Here is an 18,600-nt window from a genome sequence, read left to right as displayed (position 1 = left end):
GCCTACACACCAGAAGAGGGCACCAGATCTCATTATAGATGGTTATGAGCCCCTGTGTGGTTTCTGGGAATCAAACTCAGGGCCTTTGGAAGAAGAGCCAGTGTTCTTAACTTCTGAGCCATCTCTCCAGCCCTGTGGAGATCTGGCTGCCAAAGCCCATGAAAAATGATAGTGACTAGGAAGTAATAAGATATGATATCTGCCCTCTGAGAGTTTGATTTTCTTAAAAGTAACTGACGATACTGAGAAAATATGACAATACATTTGTGTATACTAAATTAGAAGTGATCGTGTACCATTGAAGGGTGTAGAGATGAAGACAGACAACACCCACAATGATAGAGCTTTCCTTCTTGCTGACAGGCTAGTTGTGAACCCGATTCAGTTAGCCATAAGGAATGACTCTCCTAAGGAAAACTGAGAATGTCTTCCCTAGAGGAGTAACCAAACTTGTGTGAGCCTTAAAAGAGGCACAAGGAGAGAAGACAAAGATGGCAGTGGCCAGCAGCACACACTGAGGAGCTTCGAGGAGTATGAGAGACTCAGGGAGGCTCAGAAAGGTGATGTGGTGGCAGAAAAGAAGTCTGCAGAGCCCACAGTAGCTCCAGAACAACTAAGAAAAAAAATTGCAATTCTTGCCTTATGGGAAGTTCACTTTTAAAAAATAGAAGAAAGAAAGAAAGAAAGAAAGAAAGAAAGAAAGAAAGAAAGAAAGAAAGAAAGAAAGAAAGAAAGAAAGAAAGAAAATTGGCAGAATAGAGCCACCTGTGGCAGAGAATGACTAATCTGTTCCCTTCATCTCTGCCAGACTGCAAACATAAAGGTCATGCTGATGAGCCCTGGGAAGACGGGAGATGTGAGGCAGCCTGGAGCGCCTGCAGAAGCAGGTCGACACTGAATAGGGCCTATGCCCACTGGTCAGCCCCTGCATGGAGCCTCTGCAGCTGCAGCCCTTGGGGGTTACAAACTGCTCCTGAAAAAAAAAATACAAAGAGGAGATTCTATCAATTTTCTAGGATATAAGATAGGTTTATAGAAAATTTGACCACAGAAAACAAAAATCAGGAGAGATCAATTACAAACTTTTAAATATTTTCAAATTTTGCTAGGAGATGTTAACTAACTGCAGCCCTGAACTGGATTAATTACTAAAGAGCTAAGTAATTTATTTCAAACCTTACAAGAGTGCTACTTGCCTGCTGAGAGATGAAACTCGCAGGGCAGCGGCACTGCCCACAACCTACAAACACAAGAGCCAGCCAGAAGCAAGGACACGGTAGTTTGCAGCAGCCGGAAGCTCCTGCTGAAACACGTCACCACTTAATAGGGCCATTCCCGAGCATGGAACCACTGTGGCTGCAGCCTGAGCTGTTTGCCCTCTTCAGGGCAGTGGTGCTGCCTGCAGAGGAGACAGACATCAAGGGCAGGGAGGCACGTGGCACTCAGGAGAGCCTGTCCTGGGACGCCTTGCCTAGCCACATCACCCTAACTATGGGCAACAGCAGGATATCTGAGACAAGTCTCCGCAACGGTCCAGTAGTTATGGAGCTTCAGAAACCGGAAGCCTTGAATCAGATCAGCAATCCATGGAAATGAATATTCGCATAGAAAGCTGCTTGGGAGGAAAAAAAAAACGTATTGTATGATACATTGCAGTTTCCAGTACCAGTACCACAAAAGAATATGTGATGGAGATGTGGGAAAGATGGTGGATTGGAGCAGTGAGTGCACGGTGACGATGGAACTAGAGACACATAGCTGTGATTCGTGTGGGTGGCGGCTGTGGTGGACGGGGGGACTTGCCCTTGCCACGTAGGGCTGATGGGACGGTGTGCAGCCCCCTGACAGGGGGCGTGTATGCAGTTGCTTGTGCAGACTCAGTTCCAGAACACGCTTCCCAGCTGCGCAATCGCCACGACAGGATGTCCAAGATGAAAGGTTCATTTTACTGGACTGGACCTCCTCAAAAGACCTCTGCCGTCCATGCTGCCCCTGGAGGCCATGGGTACTGAATTCTGAGCAGAAGATCTCAATTGAGACAAAAGATATACTAGAGATCAAGTGAAGGGTTGGATCAGTGCAAAGAGTGCTTAGGAAAGTTCTAGCTTCATGAAAAGGACGATAGAGTGCCAGCTCTGAAGTATGCTCCTCAGACATTTGTTCCTTGAGCCCATGCTTTGCTGACTCTCCACTTAACTAGGATCTTCAGCCCTTGCTGAGTTTCTGATCTCTGTATCTAATAGCACCACTTGAGAGCTGGCTTCACTTGTTTATCTCGGTACTGCATAAAACTCAACCTGACAATAGTGATCTTATGATCACCATGTCAAACCCAGTCCACATCTCATGCTCCTCCCTCCCAAAGGTATGGCCTCACCATCTAGTCAACTGTACAAAGCAGCGGCCATCAGCTTTGGTACCTGTCCAATGTGTATCTCGTTCAGAGCCCACCACTAAACGCCACTGTCTTAGTTTCTTCTTAGTTGCTGTTATTAAATACTCTTGACAAAAGAAATGTAAAGGATAAATGACTTGTTCTGGCTCACAGTTCAGTTTATAGTCACCACAGTGGGGAGCTCACAGCAGCAGAAACTTGATGGATCTGGCCACATCTACAGTCAAATAGAAAGTTCCTGGTGAATGCATGCATGTGGGTGCTCAGCTCAATAGCCAGGCCACCCAGTCTAGGGTTTCCTATTGATGGAATAGTCCCATTTATTAAGATGGGTCTTCCCAGATTAACACAATCTGGATAGTCCCCAACATGCATGCCCAGGGGCTCACCTACCCAGAGCAAGTCTAGATACTGCCAATGATTAGCAGTAAACATCACACCTACTAATCCAGCCCATCCAATCATTTTCTTCATTAAACCACTCTCCATTCTTCCATATCTGATTTATTTTTGTCTCTAATCAAAGTTATCGTCATGGACAATTGCATTAGTGGGCTACGTTATTGGTTTGCTACTCCCCTTACAATTCACACCCCACTCTCTAGCTAGACTGTTATTTTCCAATGAAAATCTGTTCCTGTCATTTCCATGTGAAGACTCCTTTGTAGTTTTTCATTGTTTATATCATTGTCAGGATACATCTCTGTGAGCATTCCCCAGGCTATATCTCCATCTTGATTTAGGTCATGTTCTCCGCGGCTGCCTGCAGTCCCATTCACGTCATTCACTCTGCTCTCCTCAGGGCTTTTACACAAGGCGTTCTCCCATTCTTCATTTAGATGACAGCTAAATACTTGATCTGAGAGAAGCATTGTCATCCCCTCACACTCATTCAGATTTTTAGCTAACTATCCTGACCAAACAGCCACTACAATGCATGTGTATCAATGCATTGCAATGCTTGCCTGCTTGTCTCTTTACCCCACTAAAACGTAAAACTAGGACAAATGTTGTTTTCTTAGCCACCTCTGTATTTTCTAAGCCCTAGAACGTTTTATGCTTAGTAGATTCTCTGTTAGAGTTAGGAAAGCTAGAAGAAGCTCAATGGCAGAGCACCTCCTAGCATGTAAGACACTCTAGAGTTGCGCCTCAAAATGAAGTGGGGAAGGTGATGAAGAGAAAGGAAACTATTTTTGGTCTTCATTTTAAACAATCACAATGTGTATTCGCAGATGACAAAGTAACCTTTTAAATTTTAACAAAAATATGCAGACCTACGTATCTTTCTACTATTTATGATTCTGGCATTTTGTCAGACATCTGTCTTCCAGGCAGACATCATGAGATCCAGTTGGCTGACCTGTTTCTCCTTTACCCTAAGATCTATATCTGTACTCTGAATATCCTGCTCTTCTCTAGCCACCTGAGCTGTGAGAACCTGTAAGGCTCTGGGGATACCACTCTGGGAAGTCATCCTAGGCCTGTTGTGAGCAGAAAAAGAGAGCTAGCTTACAGAAGGGCCATTGTAGGATGCAGCCTAGAAAACAGGGCTCCCATTCTCAGACAGGTCAGAAGCAGAAACAGGTGGAGACAAACAGAAAGGTCATGCCCTGTCTGAAGAGACTCAAATCCATAATGGTTTTCAATAGTGTTTATCAAAGCATGATGTCCCAGAATCACTTGGCAAGCAGTTAGGCATCTTCCTGAGATTTACCCTCTGGGCAGTCAACAAACTCTGGGATAGAGTTCAGCATTGGTGCTTTTACAAACTCTTTGGAAAATTCAGTCTCATGGTAAAACTATAAACATCTTAGAAATAAAGCTGACCCTCTAGGTTGGCACCTAGTTGTCTTGATTGAAAGCCAGACACAGAGAAAGTGCCATCTTGACTTAAAGACTAGGTAGACCCCAGATCTATTTCTTCGGGATACCTAGTGACCACAGAACCTTGAAGATCTAGATTTTGGCATGGTTTCAATAAATCCCCCTTTGTTTCAGATGATGGTTTAGTGAGACTTTGAGCCTTCAGTTCAAAGACTAAGCTACACTAGTTAAATTAAACATAATAAATTTGTAATCAACTCCAAGTTATGCCAAAGAATGAGTTGGGAGGCTGTAGACATGTCCCATCCAGCAAGGTTGATGGGTTGGGCTGGATTCCTGAGGTATGTTCATCCTCTAACATGCTGGTCTACAAACTGGCTGCTTTGGATAATCCACTGGCTCTACAGAATACGGAAGAAATGTCCTGTCTCTCTCTCTCTCTGTCTCTCTCTCTGTCTCTGTCTCTCTGTCTCTCTCTCTCTCTGTGTGTGTGTGTGTGTGTGTGTGTGTGTGTGTGTGTGTGTGTGTGTGTACGCATGCTAGTTACTGTTGAGGCCAGAAGAGGTGTTTGATACCGTGAAGCTGGAGTTGTAGGCAGTTGTGAGCTGCCTAGCACAAATGATGGAAGGAATCCTCTAAAAAACATCAAGTATTTTAATTTCTGGGCCTTCTTTTTAGTGTCTAAATTTCTTTAGCGCATCCATTGCCTCTAGGGTAACAAAAGAAAATAATAAAATTCACTCTCTTTTCTGTGTCTCTCTCTTCTGTCTGATAAATTCCAAAGAGATCTAGAGGAAAGGCACTTTAAACAAGCTTTCTCTTTTTCTTTGCAATGATTCCCAGTATGTTGCCAAGCTGTCCTTAAACATATAACTTCAAGATAGGCTTCTGCATGAGCCTTCCAGCCACCCAGGGATGCAGGCACACGCCCCTGTGAGTACCAGGAAGCTGCCAGGCAATTCCCACCAGTGTGGAAGTGGCATGACTATTTGGAGAGTAACCAAGCATTTTCTGATTGAGGCCTGCTCTGCAGGAGTAAATTTACAACAGGTCCTGTAAACTTTGTAAAAGGCCCACAACTGAGAAGAATATAGGCCTTAGTGAGAATCTGCTACTGCTGTTTTGCTAAATTGACACTATGTGCCCATAAAATTGCCTTCTAGATGTTTCTGTTTATTCCTACTGAAGTAGTGTTGCTAAGAGCTTTGACAAGAGGAGTTTCTTCCTGCAGTGGGCAGCAGGTATTGCAGAGACCCATAACTGATCTAACTGTTGAGAATAAACAGCTGTGGAGGTCTACCTCACCTTTTCTGAGGCTCATGGAACATCAGTGAACAGGGAAGCAGAAAAATGTAAGGGCCAGGAGGAGTAGAGTGATATTCAATGCTGTGTTCCAGGCATTACATGGCAATTACACTCTAGCTCTCAGCAGCTGTGATTACCTGCAGCAGTCATGAACAAGATTGGGCCCCTCAATACTCTGTCAAGGAAGGGAAAGAGGTTCATAAACTCCACAGGCAGAGGAGAAGACCCCTACGCAGTTAATGGTAGCTGGGAGAGGGAGAGACATTTTTTTCTATGATGTAGACAATGGTAAGATGCCTATAAAAAATAGTAATAATAACCTCTCACTTGTGCTCCTGGTAAGCAACCCTAGTGAAACACATTGGATCACAATTTGAAAAAAAAAAAAAAAAAAAACAGTCATGAAAGTAGAAAAGAGAAGATAGAGGGGATGAGAGGAAGAAGACAAGAGAGGCACATTGGGGAAATGTCACAATGTCATAACCCAGTATGATTAGAATAAGCTTTGAAAACTTTTTAAAATAAAAAGATTAAGGAATACTAAACATACTAAACACTACAAAAATATAAGGTTTTTTTTTTTTTTTGGTCTGGGGGATTGGCTAGCGTTTTGCCTTTTGGATTTAGCGTTTGTTTGTTTGTTTGTTTGTTTGTTTGTTTTAATTCAACTTTGTTTTTTTACTGCCCTGTAATTGACCACATAGGCAAGTTTGCCCTTAAATGTGCAAGCATCCTCTTGTCTCTGAGTGCAAGTATTGTATGTATATGCCCAGCCATTTCTAATAAGATTTGATATTCGGATTGTTTTTCTACTTTAAACAAATTTAGTACAGGACACTTAGGCTAACTTTATACAGTATAATACAAATTATCCTGGCCAAAAATGGAAAAGATCTTTTTAAATTTTGTTTTTTCATCCAGACGTTGTGGTACATGCCAATAATCCCAGAATTCAGGGAAGCTGTGGATTCGAGGCCAGCCTGGTTTACAATGCAAATTCAAGACAGCCAGGGCTACAGAGAATCCATGTCTCAAACAAACAAAATATATATGTGTGTGTGTGTGTGTATGTACGTATATATTTTATATGTATGTATATATGTATAATGCCTAATAATCACTATTAAATAAAATCTCACAGTGTTTTTTAAGGATTCTAAATAAGTAAGAATGGGCTGAAGTCCTAAAATAAGAATGCTCTGTATTAAAGCCCCAAGCCCTCATCTTATAACCTCTTAGTAGACAAAGAATAAAAAGTAGTATTGCCTTGACTTTAACACCTACCCCAGTAAACTGTTCTCTGATGCTGGAACAAAGTGTCAGGCTGGAGCAGAGACAACCTGCTGCCCCAAGCCTACTGCAGGGGATGCCCCAGGCTGAGCTAATCCCAAGCCTCTGCTGTCCCAACTGGACCCAAGGTGTGGGGAGACCCACCAAGCGGAGGTGGCTTCCATCCCAAGCCGTCCTGATGCCCAACAAGCCGTGGTGTCCCACTGCCATGCCCCCACCTCACAGCAGTGGGGAATCTGAACAGCCGGCTACAGCACCCCAAGAGCTACGTTTAGCAGCCAGTTAAATACACAGTAGCCCTCGAGCATTGGGCCACTGAAATTCCAAGCCTCTTGCTGCCAGTTCCCCTTCCTGCCTCAGAGTAGTCAGCCCTTTCTTCCTACCCTGGAGCTGTGGAGGCAGAAGACAAAATGGTCGCCTCGTCTCGCCTCTTCGGGATCTGTCCATGGTGATTATTCCCGCCTCAACTGACTACTTCGGGAACCCGACATTTTCCTCCTTCAGAATGCCTACTGCGGACACCATGGGAGCTGTCCACGGTGACACAGCCCTGCTTCAGCCTACTGCCTTCACAGTGGACTCTGTAAATTTTGGACTCTGTGAACTTTATAACCCCTCAAGGCAGAAAGGTGGCCAGACCTCTGCCTGAGAAAGCTTCGGCAGCCAGCCCCCTTCCCCACCAAGACCTCTGTAACTGTCACCTCCAGCCCCTCAGTAGGAATTATCCCAGATTATGCTACTTTGAAGTGAAAAGTCTGGACAAAACCCCACCAGTTCCTGAGCAGGAAAACTGACCAATCCCTGAGCTTCCCACTAAAACCCACCAATCCCTGAGCAAGAAAACTGACCCATCCCTGAACTTTAGAAAGACCCACCAATCCTTGAGCTCCCCCAAGTTTAGAACTTGAACTCTCACCAATCCACATTCTGGACATACCTGCCCCAGAAAGCTCCAGCCCTTAAGAAAGCCTATATAAAGGCTGTGTTTACTCCAGTTTCCTGCTGCCTTCTCCAGAAAACAGAGGCAACCACTCCTGGATTTGTCCCTTCAGTAAATCTCTTTTCTGTGACTCACTTGTCAGAAGAAGAAAAAAAAGAAGAAGAAATGAAAAAGGAGTGGACCTCAGACTCCAAAACTCCTCAGCTCATCAAGGGTTGGGGTAACCCTCCCTTGGGAGCTGCAACGTCTCTGTTGAGGAGGCCTCCTCTCAGAGCTGTGAGGTTCCCTTGCTTCAGGATACCTACCCTTGGAACACTGTCCCACCTCAAAGCTGTGAGGTTCTTGGACTCCAATGCCTCACAATACCATTGAAACACTGTCCCACCCCAGAGCTGAGAGGTTTCTGGGCTCCCTTGCCTCAGAGACAATGTCCCACCTCAGAGCTGTTATACATACCTTCCCAGCCCTCGGAGCTGTGTCTTGAATTGCAGCCTTGGAATTGTGGGTTTCCTGGATACCCTTCCATCCAAGTATCAGAAGGCAGGCCAACCAAAACAACAACAGAAAGTACTACCCAAATTGCTTCAATGGACAACTCATTAGAATGAGAACTGAAGGTTTCCAAAGCTGACCAAGATTTTGCTGTGTGTCAGGGAAGTATGGGAAACACCTGTTTCCCAATCAAATTTTGATTTTAAATGACCAAGCCAATTGCAATTTTTTTAAAAAAAGCATTAGAAGTTCCCAAAGACAGGTAAAATACGTATGTATATATATCTGAGAAAATAAAAAAGAAACTGGGAAAAAACTTACTCAGCAGAGAAGAAATTGTTAGTCCCTCTGTGTCCCCAAAATGCTCAAATTCAGCCTTATTTCCTATCCAAAAAAAAAAGCCCCTTGGAAGAAAGGTCTCCGTGTAAGAACTGCTTAAAAGTTCCAACCCCTTGGAAATGGGAAGGCCTCGCCATTTATTGCTGTCAAATATGCCGCCTGCATGAATTATCTGCTTGTCTTCTGGAAGCCATACAGGAAAGTCCCCACGCACCTGCTGCTTGGTATCGTGATGCCTAGGGCTTTAATGACACCAAGAACAACCATCAGAAGACAAAATGCAAACTATATTCTGATCTTTGAACAGCTTGCTCATCAAATTTAAAAGTCTTTTTACTGAAGTATCATCAGTGACCACAACAACATAAAGCCTGTTTCCACTTAAAGTGAAAGGCCAAAGAGAGCGATTTTGCTAGGTTGGCATAATTTAACTAAATTACCACCAAGCTGACCTCAAAAACAAAGAGAAACGGAGCAGGAGAAGGCCAGATTTCTTCCTGGCAGTACCACAGTGGCACATATCCCAGAACGAAGGAAAGCTGCCAAGCGGGAGAGAGAGAAAGAAAGGACTTTCTGAGAACAGCCCAGGCACCTGCCTCCCCAACAGCTGGAGGAGATGAGCAACACACAGGTAGGCCTGCCTTGTTCTTTATTGCAGCACAGTCACAGTCAATCAGCGTACAAAGGAGGCGGCCCCGTTTCCTGGATCGGCAGGCATCGCACATCCTACCGGCTGCAGCCGCAGCCTTTCTAATCCAGCTTCTGCTTTCCCTTTTGTGGCAGGAGTGGGGACGTACAATGGGCCAGAGAGACTTCAACCTCAAAACCAAGGAGACGGTCCCCACTTGTGAGAGAGCAGGCTCTCCTGGTGAATGGCAGTCAGGAACCACGTCAGTGAAGATGGAGCAGCCACCAGGGTGGGATGGCTGCGCCCACCCCTGTCACTATCTTCTGTCTCAACCTTGGCCCAACAAATACAATGACAAATGAGAGAAAGTAATTACATGTTTTAAAAAAAATCAAAGTGAATGGGTTTGTGGGTGGAGCGAACATAAAAGAAGTAAAAGTGATTTTTAGAAACTGCTCAGGGCATCCTTCTGTAATTGCTATAGTAATCTGAGATCCATTGTTTCATGTGTCTGATTTCCACCGAGCGGGCTAACTGCAGGGATGGTGGATCTGTGGGAGTGCTGAATCGCAGATCTAAATGGTGGGCTCCCTCTGGAATGTTGACCACCACCAAGGTATCAGAGAGGTCTTCAGTGACTCCACCTGCTGACCACGGGTCTAGGTCGCCATTGCTGCAAGTGAGGAAGACAGGAAGAATTAAGGTTGTCAGTTCTTCGTGACCATGTTCAAATACAATACGAGAAACATTCTCTATGTGTGAACCTGAATGTACAAACAATCTGGAGGCTGGACCTGAAGATCTACTTTGTCATGTAAACAGCTTCTTAATGCTTTTTTCCCCGAGACACAGAAGCAAAGAAGACAGAATCTGGTGACAAAGAGCAGTAGCATGAACAAGGCCTGCTTGCGAAACACGAGCAATAGGACTCTGAGTGTCGTAAACACACACGGTTTCTTAGTTGATGGGAGGTAACCAGCTCACGCACTGTTCAAAGTTGACAGGAAACATGTCTATTCGGGCTGAAAACTGAGTTATAAATGTACCAAAATGTTTTTCCAGAAAGCTTAAAATTTGTTCTCAAATTTTTGTGTCAGATCGATACAGAAGGCTACATACTTTCCGTAGTTCATGAGACTGTCTTTTGCCAGAGCGTTGTGATGTGTGGAAGTGTTTACCTTAATTTGAGCTTGCTATATTTTCAATTTCCATTTAGTGATTCGTAAACTAATACGCTCACCATCAAAAAAATGGTTCTGAAGTTTTGTCACTAAATACACTACGGAAGTTTTAGGTCACTGGCAGCGTACCTTTGAAAAGAATTATAGGACCCAGTCTCCCTCATTCACTGTGTGAATGAACACCTCCCCCACACTGTAAAAGTTTATCTCCCCCCTCCCCCTGCTCACATCCTTGCCATGGTTCCCAAAGAGTAAGGCTAACCCACCACAGATTAAAAATGTCTAAAACTGAGCCTTTTCTCTTTTTAAGTCATTTATTTCAGGCATTTTCTAATAGTAATGGAAACTTTTACAAATACCAAACACTGTGTCTCCCAGATTTCCCAAATGCTTTATTATCAAAATTCAGCCACTTGCATGGCATTTTTTTTATGTGGAAGTCTACTTAGGCGTCTCAAGCACACCACATCCAAAGTGAGCTGTTTCCTCAACCGTCCACCAGCCCCTTCCTTCATGTTCTTAGTCCCTACTCACGGCAACTTTCGTAGTTGCGTGGGTCAAAGATTTGCCTCCATTTTCTAGTTTTTGTTTAACCCCAATCCATCCACAGACCTCAGCTATATCTTAAAATAAATCCAGAATCTGACCTCTTCTCATAACACTGCCACACCACAGTCTGGAGCTTCCATCATCTCTACCGAGAAATTGCTAATAACCTTTGCAATGCTCCTTCTGACCCACTCCTTTTCCTCTGTAATTCCAAACCAACAAAGCAGCCTGTTTCCTTCTTCAACTCTGAATTAGTCTATGCTACTTTTCTGCTCAAAGTACGCCAGTTTTCTCATCTCTCAAGTAATTTCTAGAACCTACAAACTTTTGCATTAGCCAAGCCGGTGCTGCCTCTGTGAATTCATCCCTTACTGAACATTAACAACATTCCAGCCCAAAGATGTCCTTCCTCTGCTGGGAGAATCTGAAGAAATGTCCCTCTAGGGGTCTTGTCCTTGCTTGTGACTCTGGAGTACTCTTCCCTACCAGCTTCATGGATGGCTCCTGCACTCAGCCAGATGATTTGGCAAAAGCTACCGTTTGGCAAGGTATTCCTGGTATGTGTGCATTTGCATATGCATGCATGTATGTATGTATGTATGTGTGCATGTATGTGTGCATGTCTCACGTATATACATGTATGTGTGTGCACATGGATAGTATTTGTGCATACATATACATATGTGTGTTTATATATGCATGTCTGTAAGCCTACGTACGTGTATACATATGTATTACATGTGCATAAATATATGTATATATGTGTATGATCATGTATATGTGTATGTATTTATATTTGTATGTGTATATGTATGTGTGTAGGCATGTGTGTGTGTTCCTTGTATTCCTGATACATTCCCTTCTTCCACACTTTTTTAACCCCCTCCCTGGCTTGTTTGTCTTTCTCCTTAGCATATTTGTTGATGCTATCTTGTTTTATTACCTGTCAAACGGGCCCTTCAAGATTGAGGATTTGGAGTTCTTCTATTGTTCTGTCTCTAGGTGTGACACACAGCCGGGGCCAAACAAATACATACAACAATTAAATATCAGATTATCTGTTGTCTCACACTAGATGTCTCCCATGGGGTCTACGAGTAAGTGTTTGCAGGTTCATGAACACATAAGCTCTTTGGTACTTTCTGACATGAAAGAACATTTAAACGACTAACACAAATGCACACCTGAGCTTTCTGCAGGAAAAACATCAATATAAATTTTAAATATTTACTAGGCTACCTGACTTCTGGGAACCTCAATTCCTATGCTTATTATAGAAAACAAATTATTTAAAAAGTCTCACACAGATGTTAAGAGGCCAAAGTTGAATACTACACATGTAAATAAGGCACAAGCCACAACTGTCCAGTTCTTATAATTACTATCATTACTATCACTAGCATGGTTAGTGGTAATGCCCGAGAAGGCAATCAATTCATGAAAGTGGATTCAAACTTTCTCGTAAAAATTTAATCAGAATACTAATTCTATTACCCTTTTCTAGATAAACATACTGCTCAAACTGAATTAGAAAATAAACATTCAGGCAGGTTAAGTATAAATGTGTTTGAAACACAACTTTAAATTCCATTTTCTATCATATACTCCTCTTAAAGAAAAAAAATGCTTAGTTGTAACTTACTAATATCATTCTTGGAGGGCTGGGGGTACTCTAAGAACACACTTTACTGGTTTTGCTAAAAATAAAGGTTGACTTCTCTTGTGAGAACAAAAAGCCTTTTTCATTGCTTCAGTTTGATGGGCTCAACCCAGACAGGAAACCCTCCTTTATTTGCAAAACAAAAAAGTCCCTGCAGCCACGTGATAAGCAGACTGCATCTGATTTAAAGGGTCATCCAAGGCACCTGGTGACTTAGCAACAGCGTTTGGAGCTGCTGAGAGACCTAGCCTGCACGTGGACTTGGATTTCTCAGTTCAGACCTGGGAAAGCCATGCCAGTCATTGGGAAATCTAAAAAAGAAAGTAAAATACTGCTTTCCTGACAGACTCCAGACACCTGGGTAAAGTCCCCAACAACCAGCCTCACTTAATCACTAAAAATAAAAAGTTAATTTGCCTGAGAAATGGTGTTAGTTCTTCATGGAGTCTCCTTTGAATTATATGCAATTAACTGAGAATCACCACTGATGAAACAATCTATTGGCTTTAGAAAACACAAGTTCTCCCAAGAAAACCACCATGCAATGAAAATAAATAAATAAAAATGCCAAAGTAGGATTGTAGCAGCTACTATTTACTGAGGCCTCAGCTACCAACAAATGTTTACTGAGCACCTACCTTGTGTCTGGCGCTCACTGGCACAACAGGTTCAGCAGTCAACAATACAGATAAAACCTCTGTCGTTGCAGTTACTCCAGTAACAATCTATTTATTCCTTAAATAACTGTGCTAGATAATCACAATTATTTCTCAATTCCATAAATCAGCAAGCACTTTGCCCAAGGCCATGTGCTCAACTACGGGAGGAACAAAAACGACACCCAAGCTGCACCTGACTCTAACTGCAGCTCTTAACTGGAAAATCTTCAAGCCAACAATTTCATATTGAACTTTCCAGCCAAAGCAGCCACCATACTCGTGTGTTTCTGTGTGTCAAGCTAAGGAGAGAAGCATGAACACAAAGATATTTTCCATGTGACCTTGTATACATGTCCTCACTCAATACACACAAAATATAAACCAGAGGCTTTTTTTATTCTTTTACTTAAGGTTGCCACAGCTTCAGAAAAACAGAAGTGTGTGTGTGTGTGTGTGTGTGTGTGTCTGTGTGTCTGTGTCTGTTTGTCTCTGTATACATGTGTCTGTGTGTCTGTGTCTATGTGCCCGTGTGTGTGTGGTGTGTGTGTGTGTGTGTGTGTGTATGACTCTGAGTGTGCCTGTGTGTCTGTGTATATGTGTGTCTGTGTTATCTGTGTAACTTTACTGGGTTAGCTTTTATTTAGTATTGGCGTTTCCCTAAGTTGTTAAGCAGACAAGCCTGCTGCCTAAACCTCCTGAGTGGCAGGGACTAAAGGCCTGCACACCAGGCCTAGCTTGGGTTAACTCATTGAAACATGACAGCAGCTCTGTGAGATGCTTCTGCTTTTCTTATCTTTCACATGACAAAACTGAACATCAGACAACAAAGTCATTTCATTTAAGACAAGATCCCTTTACCTTTGTGAAGCTCTCTTAGAAAGCCATTCCTTATATTGAGTTATGACGACCTACTGACCCCCGTAAATGTCTCTCACAAAATCTTCCCCTACTTCTGGTGAAAATGAAGGCAGTGCTCATGACAATTTCGAATACTATGGCTAACAGACAGACAACTACAAGTGTCTGTGGTAGCTAACTCCAATAAAAAAGGAGACTGTATTGGACCAACACTTATAAATTAAACATTCGAGTAAAGGGTAAAGATTCCACTTAACTAAATTTGATCTTCAGCTTTATTATAAGGTCTTTTTCCTACAAGCTTAAAGTCATGGGTGGCAGAAAAACCATATAAACAGTCCCTAAAGATAACCTCCAGGAGGGAAGTCAAACTGACAGTTTCTTCCTCCTCTGATAGAACAGAGATGATCCTGGAGTCTCAGTGTTCAGTATTCGTGTGTGAGAATTTAACCTCCGCTAGAAATAAGATTTTTAAGTAAGAGATAGGTTCTTTAGGGAAGTGATTGACTTACATAGCAATTATCATCAAAGGCTGAAAAACAAACATGGTGACACACTCCTCTAACCCGGCACTTGGGAGGCAGAGGCATGTAGTTAGAGGCCAGCCCGGTCTACATCGTGAGCTCTGGGCCATCCAGGGCTACATAGTGAACCGCTGTCTCAAACAAAGCAAGCAGTCAAGGATAGAAGAAACTAGTTTAGGTCCTTCCTACTCTTGGGCCTTCTACCATACATGACTTCAGAACTCAAGGCACCATTTTAGAAACTAGACACAGAACATTCATTTTAGGTTTCCTGGTTGACACAACTGTGATGAATAAGTTTACATTGTTATAAATTGCCCAGTCTTGGATATTTTGCAACAGCAGAACTAACACTGAAGCCAGATCCAATGGCTTATAATGACACATTTTTCAATGTCCAAGGTCCTTCCAATGTCCTAATTTCAAACATTCTAAATCCAGTGGATTGTAACTGAATTTATTTGTCCAACTACCACTTTTTACAGCTGAACTGAATAATATAGTTTTTGAACAGTCTAACTAAAAATGAGAAATACAATTTAAAGAACTTAAGCCAAAAAAACTGTCTGTTTTCTGTCAGACTGTCTCACCCTTTATTTGGAAACAGGTATCTGTTGGGTTAGAAAATAGCATGAGCTTGACAGTCACAGACTTATATTAAGCACAGCTGGCTGTTAGTATGTAGGCAGCGTGCTTCTGGATTGCCTAGCAACCTATCATGTCATCATGTGTCACCAGCCAGGTAGTTGCACCTGGCAGACATGGTTCAGTTGCTCCATAAAAGGACCAACCTGCCACTTTGTCTCTCTCTTGCCTTCTTGCTTTTGCCCTCTCTTCCTCTCTCCTGTTCTCTTTCCTTTCTCTGTTGTGGCATCCCCTCCCCTTCTCATATCATGTCTTGCTCTCTCCTTCTCTCTCTCTCTCTCTCTCCATCCAATAAACTTCTTTCGTATAATATCTATTGCACATCATCATTTCATTGGTACATTGGGCAGGGAAGGGCTCTCCTGGTAGCACCTGGTCTGGTGATGCCAATATCCCTTTAAGCAAACAAGGATGCCTGCAACAGGTTTTTCTTCTTTTCTACCTATCCCTAACCACCACTCAACCACATATGCCTTAAAACCTACACTTTCTCTCAACTGCCCTGCCCTTAAGGCACGCACTGTCCCTCTGCTGGTGGTAGCTCAGATTCAGCATCCTTCCATGTGCTCCGAGCACCCTGAACAAGGCAGACACTCACATTGTCCCAGAACTGGCTTGGGGAAACTAAAACACTCATGCCAGTCGGCTGAGACTGATGCTTCAGACTCAGACACAGCCTGCTCCTAAACTATTGCTGTTAGGTAAGCAGTTGCTGGGGACCCTGCGCGCACACAGAGATGGCTTTAGATTGCACCGCTGCCTCAGGCCCCACAGGCAGTTTTAAATCTCCCGCGGAATGCCTGCCACAAGAGGCTGGTTTGCAGAGGAGGGTTTTCAGTTGTGCAGACTTCCAGTCAGCCACACTGCTGCCCAGGCAGAGAGTTTCGAACTGGGTGGGACAGCCTTCCCGCCAGCAAGCACCTGGTCTCGCTGTGCCCACAGTTGAGCACCGCAAATGGCAAGCTGCCATGCTGGTTTTAAAATAGAGAAGCCACCCCTTGCGCCCGCCCCTCCCCCGACTCCTGCAAAACTCCAAGTCACACATTCTAAACACTGGCTCTCAAAAGATTTCTGACTTCTAAGGCCCTGCTCCCCAGCTTTTAAAAATAGTTTCTTCCTGATTTCTGTACACTCTGCTCTTTAAAAACTATGTTAAAATGCTGTCAATTCTTATCTAATGATTTACATAATATGCTCATTGATCGGGTTTACATTTGTAAGACTTCCTTAGTCATACTTGTTTATTTTATCTCCTTTTAGACTAAAAACAAGTCTTATTTCAAATGGGTATAACATATAAGCTTAAAGTTATATTTTTATAACATGCTATATGATTCAACCATGGTTCAAAATAATTTTTATATAATGCTAAAATTTCAAGGTTATGAAGAGCTATTCAAATTAAGCTAATTTAAAATGTATGTCTAACTGTCTATGTCTTTATCAATTCCTGAGTTAATAAATAAATGCTGTTTCTCCTGCCATAAGATGTCTATGATCCAGATCCACCTCTAGGCTTTCTGGCTAATGGATTTGGTATAATAAATTCAAATGTAATTTTATAATTGCTTTGTGTTGCTCTACTATATTGTTGGTTTTAAAACTTATAACTCAGGGATTACTAAATAAAAGTTTTTGTCTAGATACCCTTAGACTATATGATATAATTCCAAGGATACTATAAATTAAGATCTATTAATTTTAGAGGTATTTATTTATGTTAAAACTTGGTCATTGTGCTATATCTTCACTATCAAGGTTAAAATATGCTTGGTCTTATTTTCTAAATACAGTAATATTATTATTTTTATTACAATTTATTCACTTTGTGTCCCGGCTGTAGCCCCCTCCCTCAGCCCCTCCTAATCCCACCTTTCCTCCCTTCCTCATCTCCTCCCATGGCCCTCCCCCAGTTCACTGATAGGGGAGGTCCTCTTCCCCTTCCATCTGACCTTAGCCTATCAGGTCTCATCAGGACTGTATTGTCTTCCTCTGTGGCCTGGAAAGACTGCTCCCCCAGGAGGAGGTGATTAAAGAGCCAGCCACTGAGTTCATGTCAGAGACAGTCCCTGTTTCCCTTACTAGGGAACCCACTTGGAAACTGAGCTGCCATGGGCCATGTCTGTGCAGGGGTTCTAAGTTATCTCCATGCATGGTCCTTCATTGGAGTATTGGTCTCATAAAAGATTCCTGGGCCCAGATATTTTGGTTCTGTTGCTCTCCTTGTGGAGCTCCTGTCCCCTCCAGGTCTTTCTACCTCCCCCTTCTTTCATAAGATTCCCTGCACTCTGCCCAAAGTTTGGTTATGAGTCTCAGCATCTTCTTTGATACCCTGCTGGGTAGAGTCTTTCAGAGGCCCTCTGTAGTAGGCTCCAGTCCTGTTCCCTGTTTTCTCCCTCTTCCAATGTCCATCCCATTTGCCTTTCTGAATGAGGATTAAGGAGCTTATGCTCCTTCTTGCTTAGCTTCATTAGGTGTACAGATTTTAGTATGATTATCCTATATTATATATCTAATATCCACTTATAAGTAAGTATATATCATGGTGTCTTTCTGCTTCTGGGATACCTCACTCAAGATGATCTTTTCTAGTTCCCACCATTTGCCTGCAAATTTCATGATTTCCTTGGTTTTAATTGCTGAAGAGTATTCCATTGTGTAAATGTACCACAATTTCTGTATCCATTTCTCAGCTGAGGAACATCTGGGTTGATTCCAGATTCTGGCTATTGTGAATAAATATGCTACAAACATGGTTGAACAAATGTCCTTGTTGCATACTTGAGCATATTTTGGATATATGCCTCGGAGTGCTATAGCTGGATCTTCTTTCATAAGATTCATAAGATCACTTCCTCCTGAGGTAGGGTGGGGGGAGTCTTATCAGGCCACAGAGGAAGACAATGCAGCCAGTCCTGATGAGACCTGATAGGCTAGGGTCAGATGGAAGGGAAAGAGGACCTCCCCTGTCAGTGGACTGAGGGAGGGTCATGGGAGGAGATGAGGGAGGGACAGTGAGATTGGGAGGCCCAAGGGAGGGGGGCTACAGCTGGGATACAAAGTAAATAAATTGTAATAAAAAATAATAAAATTACCGTATTTAGAAAATAAGACCAAGCATATTCCTAATTGTCTGAGAAAGCGCCAGATTGATTTTCAAAGTAGTTGTACAAGTTTACATTCCCACCAGCAATGGAGGAGGGTTCCCCTTTCTCCACAACCTTTCCAGCATGTATTGTCACTTGAGTTTTGATCTTAGCCATTCTGATGGGTGTAAGGTGAAATCTCTGGGTGGTTTTGATTTGCATTTC

General features: G+C 42.9%; 1 protein-coding gene across 1 annotated transcript in view; it reads right to left on the bottom strand.

Moving 5' to 3' along the window:
* Nucleotides 1-9,217: 9,217 nt before the first annotated feature.
* Prcp (prolylcarboxypeptidase) overlaps nucleotides 9,218-18,600 on the bottom strand; it is a 31,137-nt gene continuing 21,754 nt past the window's right edge. The window contains exon 8 of the mRNA XM_055623546.1: nucleotides 9,218-9,886. Within this exon, the coding sequence (XP_055479521.1) occupies nucleotides 9,670-9,886 (217 nt within the window). The 3' untranslated portion in view covers nucleotides 9,218-9,669. The remainder of the gene's footprint in view (nucleotides 9,887-18,600) is intronic.

This window comes from Psammomys obesus, unplaced genomic scaffold (genome assembly GCF_907164565.1).
Source record: "Psammomys obesus unplaced genomic scaffold, mPsaObe1.curated_primary_1811, whole genome shotgun sequence".
NCBI classification, from domain to species: Eukaryota; Metazoa; Chordata; class Mammalia; order Rodentia; family Muridae; genus Psammomys; species Psammomys obesus.
This window is presented reverse-complemented; position numbering and strand designations above follow the sequence as displayed.